Consider the following 8,423-nt stretch of genomic DNA (forward strand, 5'->3'; position numbering starts at 1 on the left):
TGGTCAGACTGCACACACTTCTTCCTGAATGACTGTGGACTGCTGACATTTTAGCAATGTTTAGTTTTGATCATTTTTTTAAACTTTTGATTTATACAATGACCTAAGGCCTCCTTCAGTATGAACAGAGCTCTACTTCTATAAATCTACAACAATATGACCTTTACAGACCTGAGCCAAGCATGAAACAGGAAAAATGGTTCGTCATAACGATGAACATTCTTGTCTCCAATCTTAAACATTTTAAACTTCCACTATCCAAAAAGTTTGAAGAGTTTTAGAATGTTTCAGATCTTGTTAAAATCTACGAACCATCAGAGAATTTGCTCTCTGATGGTAGCTCCCGCTCAACTACTCTTTAGGCTCCAGTTTGGTCCATGGCCTGGGAGATCACTGAGGTAGTGTTACTCTTCCATCACCTTCATTTCTCCCATGATGAAAACCATCATCGTGGTTACAGCTTCTTCTGTAATCTTCAAATGAAACAATTTTTTATGTTCAAATTCAAGATTAGGCAATGTTTCCAACACCACACAATAAAGCGATCGACTGTATCTTTGGACACAGTCCCTTGTTTTTCCCTTCCATGCTTGAAAACAGCAGTCTTCAGAGTATCTCCATCAGATGACAGGCCTGATGCATTTAATAATACCTGATGGTATTATGCAAGTTTTGGAGAGATCAATCAGCTCCACAATATCCAAAACCAGAAATAAAAAATAAATAAAAAAAACTTTCAAGAAAAATTATTTGTGGAAGAAATGAAAGAAAGCTACTGTCCCTTGCACTGAACTATTCCAGAGTACAAAATATGGCAGTCAGTCTTTGGAATGTGTATAATATTAAGGTGGCAACAAGCATTAAAAAAGCTAGTTATAGTGTTTTYTTAAGAGTAAAGAGTTCATATTTGTATCTTAAAGGGCCCAAAGGACAAGAACATTACATGTTGCTGCTGTTGTCCTTCTGGCGCCTCCTGCACCAGGGATGCCACAGCTAACCAGCCTCACTCCACAGCTGTGCGCACACAAACTTGGCGGACGTTTTATGCTGGATGCCATTCCTGATCCCACCCCTGTAATTATTGCARGAAGGAACCAGATTTGAACCAGGAGCCTCCAGGACCACCTCTATTGAGCTTCTACCACTTGAGTCACTGCTGACCACCAACGTGAGGAAATTAAATATCAACTTAAAACGATACTGACAAATATTACATGTTTAGATACATGGTTAGTTAGCTTTTAGAGGGATGTTTGCACCGCTTCAATCTCACCCATTTAGTTTGATTTTTTTTTTTTACTGCTGAGTGAGTTCACTCTCGGTTAAAAGCTGTCCATGGCTTAGAAAGTAAAATCACTCAGTAAGCAGTGTCCCCCCCCCCAAAAAAAAAAAAAAAAAAAATCAGTTTCTGCAGAGAAAATAGTTAAAGGAAGGGAGGACGAGAAACATAGGAAGTTAATTTGTCAAAGTCCTGTACAGACGATGAATAAAAAGTAACAGGCTAGCACATATGTAATTAAAAAGCAAAAGGCACTCAAATAAAAGTCTGTTTTAGTTTTGCAAACTTGACTAAAATTGCAGTGTGATGAGTGCCATTTTATAGCACAATGAAGTAGCTATGTTAACTTCACTTGTTATAAAAAATGCTACCTATATCAAATGACTTAAAAGAAATTTCCCCTTGTAAATTAATTTAATGCCTTGAAATAGGGATTAAAAAAAAAATCCTGCTCGGATACTTCACCTTCAGGAAATCACCACAACATTGCTAAAAGTTTAATAGAGGAACCAAGTTTTTACCAGCGTTCACTGAGAAGTAGCTCCTACAATGAACTCAGCAGAGGTACAGTTCTACCATGTGTTTGCTAAATGCTGCTGGCTAGTCTGAAGGGATTACAAGCTGAAAGCAGTGCCAGGTCCAACCAGGTGTTTAACACAGCTTAATGGTTGCCATGGGAATTTAATGGATTTCTCAAAAACGAATGAAAGAATCAAAGCAACACTGCAGAAATGTTTCTGGTGAGGGAATAACATAACATGATGTAAAGCTAAAAAGTTACCTTATAATCTGCTCTCCTCTCTATTGGAGGCCAGTGCTGAGATTTCTGAACTGAAGCGATTTGTGAGAACTTACGTCTACCTGTAAAAAACCTTGTTACTGTGTTCTGCTGTGTGAGGCATCTTCCTGGGTAAACCTGATAAAAGTTTCTAACAATAGTCTAATCTTTAAGAAATGGACATGAATGAGGATCTGGACAGATTTCATCTGATCTGCTCTTATTCTTCAAATGGAAAAAGGCTGAGCTCGTCAGTCCTTTATGTACAGGTCAAGTAAAAGGCAATGAGTGGTCCAGATSTTTCAGATCMATTTTTGTAATGCACATACATATTYATATATAGGTGAGAGGTTACCCCACATTATGGTAGAATCAGACCAAATGGTGCAAAATACAAGAAAAATATGATTAGTGATATCTTCCTGAGATACTGAAATGATTCTRTCAAGCAAAATGAGGTCGTCTAGTGTACTAAAAGCATCGGTGAGATCCAGCAASAACAGGAGCTGACTGTGTATCTACAGCCAGTAAATGAGTCAACATCATTGRAAATCCCAYTTCTGGAAGATGATTTTCCCGAAAAGCAGACTGTAGCAATTCAAATCGATACAAAGTTGTTAACTAGTCTCCATCTGAGCTGAATGTACTTCTTCAAAAACCTTTTTTTATAAAAAGGCAACATTTAARACATGTGTACAGTTTGTTAGACATCCAGGCTGGGCTTCTTCTGTCAGTTTAATCACAGCATAAAAAATAACAGGAAAAAACAACCAGCAACCAAACAATTCAAAATAAGACACAAGAATCCAAAGTAGAACATATTTCTTCATCAAGTCACAATGAAAGTGAAGTATGGGAGCAATTCAGTGGGAATCCATAACAATATACCAGCTGACAGAGAAATGGATTGAACTCCCTCAAACMTGGCCTGTATAACTCTGTAGCAGTAAACCAAACCCTCCAGAATTCATTATTTGGAGTATTTCTTATGTTTTCATCCCAGCTTTGAAACACTCTCAAAAAAGTTAGGTGCTTTCAGTTTCCTGCCACTGATCACTTTGTCAACTTGAGGTGATAATTACTTGATTGTGCAACAAATGACACTATGTAGCTGGAAAACAAATAATACTGCTACTTTAACAATCTGTGAGAAGGTGAATCTGAGAAGACTGAACACTGATGCCACTGAACACGGGGAGGAGGGAAGCACAACGGCAGTAGGATACACAATAAAGTCTGAAAATACTCATATTTTCCAACCCTTTTTGCTTTTCCATACAAACACCAACCATGTCAAATAAAATCAAACTCCAAACTGGACACAAAAAACAACAACGTTCCCTTAAATTATTTAGTCTGATAAATACATCCTCATGCCATTAAATAAATCTCTGCCATGCCATTTTGTTTGTGGCATTATTAAAAACTTCAAACATCACTCTCACTGATAATGAATAAATTAGGGGATCAAAGAGTTTCTTTGAAACTTTGTGGAGCTGATGGAAGCAGGAGGAGCTGTGTGGGTGGAGCTGGGTGAAGYCTAGCAGGGCAGTACAATCGTCTGCGTCGGGACCGCCCATCACAGATGTTTCATTGTGTTTCAGCCCACTGGCCATCCAGAAGGCTCTGCGGTAAATTCGACCCCCCAACCCACCCTCTGAAAGGACATACTGATGGATACTGTGGAATAACAAAGGGACAGAGCCACATTCTACCATCTTCCTCCAGATGTAACAAAGTTAGCCCAAAATTAAGACCTGGGGCAGGAGGGGGGGCTTCAGTGCTGAAATCTGGAGCAGAAGGCAGCAAAGGCTAGAGAATAAGGTCATGACCTCCAGTGAAAGCTCTGCCATTCCTTCAGACAGTCTGCTCAGACCTCCTGGTGCTTAAGGAGGGCCAGGCGTCCAGGCCAGACAGATGGATGGAGTCTCACTGCAGCACCCTAGGGAGTCAGCAGGGACCCTGGATTCCAGCAAGGAATTTAGACTCAAACGTGGAAATGGAGACATATGCCAACATAAAAATGTGAGCATTAAAAACTGATCTTTACAGGGGAAAAAAAGAAGCAAGCCTGTGGTGAGTAGCAACCTCTAAAGTACAAAGAATAAATAAAAAAAAACATTTGCAGTAACAACTRAAATCTGTTCTTACCATTATTCAAGTGAACAAAAATCAACCCTGTTTGATCAGCAGGTTAGAAAATTTAACTAATCCACTGAGTGATTGAGCGGAATGGGATGAAAACGCCTGCATAGTTACATATTTTTATTTGTAAGAAATTTAATCATTTTACAATCCTGAGCCACTGAGAGTTGATCTCTATCACATAAAGTCACAGTGATGATGCTGAAGTTTGTGGCAAGGGAGAGCTTGAGTTCATCCACCGGCACATCTCGTCATCCAGAGATTTCTTTGCACAGCAACAGGCACAAACGCAGAAAACGCCTCACAAAAGCTGCAGAAGACAGCTGATATTTAAAGGAAATTTTTTTGATGTGGCACAGTCATTCAGATAATGCAAGAAAGATCAAGTGGCTTGGGCGTGGATCCACTAAAAAACACAAGTAGTGGAATGGAACTGGCCCACAGCTGCCCAAACACCCAGCATTAATCACCCCCCTCTCAGCCCCTCGCCACAAAAAGACAACCCTCAGCCTCCAAATACCAGGGTGTATAGGGTGGGGGGTGGGGGAGGGGCCACCATCTACTGCAGGGCAGCTGGGAGCATAAAAATAAAAGCTCCTGACCAGCTGTGACTCAAAGAAATGTCCCACCATGACCACCACACCCTCCACTCACTGCAAATCGGCTGCCATTAAATATGTAGACTAATGGAGGTTTCTAAATTTACACACACACACACACACACACCTCAGGTTTTATTGCACAGAACAGACGTGTGGCCAAGCGGTGAGGAAGAGCTGCTTTTAGGCACAACCTGGTGAGGGGCTAGGAGCCAGTTTCTGCACTTTATGAACATTTGTTGGCAATTAAATGGAAAAAGAAATAGAGGAAGCATATGTTTATTTTTAGAGTTAAGCACACTACAATTGTTTCAGTAAATCATAATGGAATTACCCTCACATTGGTTAGTCAGCCTTGTAAAAGCCAAAAGAGGAAAACATTAGCAGTTTACATATACTTTAGAGCAAAACAAAATTTTATTTTGTATGTTTTTTTAACGGCACAGTAAAAAGATTCTATTTGTCACAAYGGTTTTCAAGTCAAACTGATTTCAAATGCGCAGCAAAAAGCACAAAATCTGACCAAGTATTTTTCTAAATCTAATTTGTAGTGCAAATATTTCAATTAAAACAAAACCAAAACTTGTATAGCACCATGTTTTAGGTCAATAATTCTGGAAAATTGATTAAATGTTCTACTTCCAATGGCAGGGAAATGACCTTCATCCCCACAGAGCCAGATTTCTTCGGATAGCTTTTCACTAAAGTTAGTAGATGAAATCAGGTTTATGTATTTACTCCTGTTACCGTCTAACATTAAAACATGAAATTATTTTTCACAGCGCTGCACTGATAACATACCTGCAAAATGTCACTGAGATCCAGCAGCATGTCTGTGGAAAAAAGGTCAAGGCAAACAGGATGAAAAGAGGGACACAGAAAGGTTGACCACCGATGGGAAAGGACAGCTGAGGCTGATGATGGCTTCACTTCAATATTTTCTCTAAAACAATATTTTGAGAAAATAAATAGATGAGCAACATTCAATGCAGAGCAGTTCTTTTAAGCACGGTAGTAGAGGAGTGATGATTTGAACTCATCTGGACTCAACGCAGAAATACTTTGATAAACCCAAAGGATTTTAGGATTAAATATGCATCTATAATCTACAACATAACGGTTGAAAACGAAAAGGATTAAAGTGAAATCACCCTAAAACAAACCAAAAAGGAAGTTGAGTAACTGACATGAAGAACATAAGATTTTCATGAACTCACTTAAAGTGTTGCTTTTGGTGTGACTGTCTAGCAGTCCTGTACAAATTGAGGTTAATGTTAATTTCCAACGTCTTAAAAAAAGAAAAAGAAAAAAAAAAGCCAAATTACATACTAGTCTGAAAAGTGTTTCACAAAAATCAAAACACAAAAACACACCGCTTCGGCAACATCAGCCTCTGGATGTCTCTTCCTCCTGGTGCTCAGCTGGTGCAGACATTTGGTTGCCGTGGTTACAGTGTCTCCGTGGCGACAGGTGCACCTGTCTCCAGGGTGTCAGGCTGGATTAACGAGGCTCCTCTGAAACAGGCCTCACAATAGAATTAGCAAGCGTGCAGATGAGATGGAAAACATAATCCCGGCACACGACACCTGGAGATTAACGGACAACCTGCAACCGATCAGGAGAACCAAAACCAGGAGAACCCTAAWCACACATCTGGGTTCTGCTCCTCAGCACCRGGAAGGACACAAGGTCCAGTTTGATRGGTGGTGAGCTTACAGATGTTTATCTTAATGTCAAGTTACAGCTTAGAACAAATTGTTCTAAGATGTAAAACAAAAAGCACAGCTGTTCATATGAGCAATGAAAACCTTTCAGGTAGATGAGRTCAACCCTTTAGCCATCAAGTTTTAATGTTTCTGCAAACACAATACAGACAACACAATTTGGCAAAGCCTGGCTCTTGTCGAGAAAAGTCGAGCTCATCCCACTTCCCCATGCTGGAGATTTTAGCTTAATAGTAACAATAAATAAAGTTATCTTTAAAAATAATTACACAGGTGACATCAAGACCCAACAGTAGAGTCAGACTGTAATAAAATTAATCTGGTTGTGTGTGTTGTGATTATGTCCTGCAAACTTTGCATTACATAATCTTTGACATATGCAGTATTTCATAGAAACTGAAGGTAGCAGTTACTTGACTGCTATAAAATGATGAGCGTTTTATGGAGCTTTGCAGCACCATCATCGGAATAAAATGTGAATGTTTAGAGGTAGAAACTTATAAGACACACCACAACTGTATAATTATTTTCGTGCTGAATTTCCCTCAAAAGCCAATGGTCACAATAAAAAAAAAAAGCAACACCTCCAGCTGAAGTAAAACTGTGCGACTGGACCGGCTGTGAACCAGAGCGAGGCATGGCTCTGGTTCACAGTCGGTCCTGCTGGTTTACTGCCGTCACCACAAAACAATGCATCACAGCATCACTGCATTCCTCCACGCAGTACATTAAACCCAAACCGGGCTTCTTCTTTTGAAACAAATGTCATTGTTCTTTTAAGGGTAAAAAAGTAGCTGGTCACAGCAACATTTTTATCTGTTTTAGATTACAAAGACTTGTTATATATGAACACCTCAGCACAATTGTTACCAAAAAGTTGCTCCTATCTATCCATCGTGTTTCTCTGGGGTTTGTTACAAACTTTAAAGCCTTGACCCATCATTCCACTCTAGTGAACTGGCCTTCTTTGTCCACCAGGAGGTTGGGACATTGGTACACTTTTATTTGTGAGGCCTTGCTTGGGCTGCTGCCCTCCTACATCAGTGATCCAATCACACAGAGAAACACTGATTTTCACTCTGTGTTCAAATGATCATTTCTTGCTCTCTATCCCATTTCCTCACAAAGAATTAGGAACTACGGCTTTTGTTTACTCTGCTCCGTCTACATATGTTGCAAAAAGACTGGAAATTAACTAAACTTATTTCATTGAGCACCTTTAAATCCAGGCAGAGCATTAGAGGTAAATTCTTAAAATTGTGACTGTTTTAAAGAATTATTATTTGTATGGTATTAACTGTGTAACTATTTGTAATTGTTGTGTAACCTTTGCCGCCTCCTGGCCAGGATTCTAGGTTTTTAATCCCAACTGGATTTTCCTGGTTAAAGGAGCAGTACGAGTAAAAGTGCTCAATGACATCCATATAAATACAGACTGTGGGAGAACCACAGTTCTGGTTCTGTTGGACCTCAGTGCAGCTTTCGACACTGTTGTCCACGACATTTTACTGAATTGACTGGAGAGTTGGGTCGGACTCTCCACTGGTTTGAATCTTGCATAAAAAAACAGGGATTTCCTTGTTTCAATCAGAAACGTCTCATCAGAGAGGTCAAATGTTACATGTGGGGTACCCCAGGGTTCAATCGTAGTACCCCTTCTTTTCAATATTTGTATGCTCCCACTGGCTCAAGTTATAACAGGAAATAAGATCAGCTACCACAATTATGCGGATGATACACAGCTCTACATCACGATGTCACCAGGTGACTCTGAACCCATCCAATCACTRAATAGATGCTTAGAACAGATCAATGTGTGGATGTGCCAAAACTTTCTCCAGCTGAACAGAAACAAAACTGAAGTTATTATCTTTGGACCTAAAGAGGAGCGAACCAGA

The 8,423-nt window shown here is 39.7% G+C and overlaps 1 protein-coding gene across 1 annotated transcript in view; it reads right to left on the bottom strand.

Moving 5' to 3' along the window:
- The window catches only part of brf1a (BRF1 general transcription factor IIIB subunit a), a 64,337-nt gene that overhangs the window by 43,496 nt on the left and 12,418 nt on the right, over positions 1-8,423 (bottom strand). Inside the window, exon 4 of the mRNA XM_008398731.1 lies at positions 5,603-5,634. Coding sequence (XP_008396953.1) covers positions 5,603-5,634 — 32 coding nt within the window. The remainder of the gene's footprint in view (positions 1-5,602; positions 5,635-8,423) is intronic.

Source organism: Poecilia reticulata, linkage group LG22 (genome assembly GCF_000633615.1).
Source record: "Poecilia reticulata strain Guanapo linkage group LG22, Guppy_female_1.0+MT, whole genome shotgun sequence".
Lineage (NCBI taxonomy): Eukaryota > Metazoa > Chordata > Actinopteri > Cyprinodontiformes > Poeciliidae > Poecilia > Poecilia reticulata.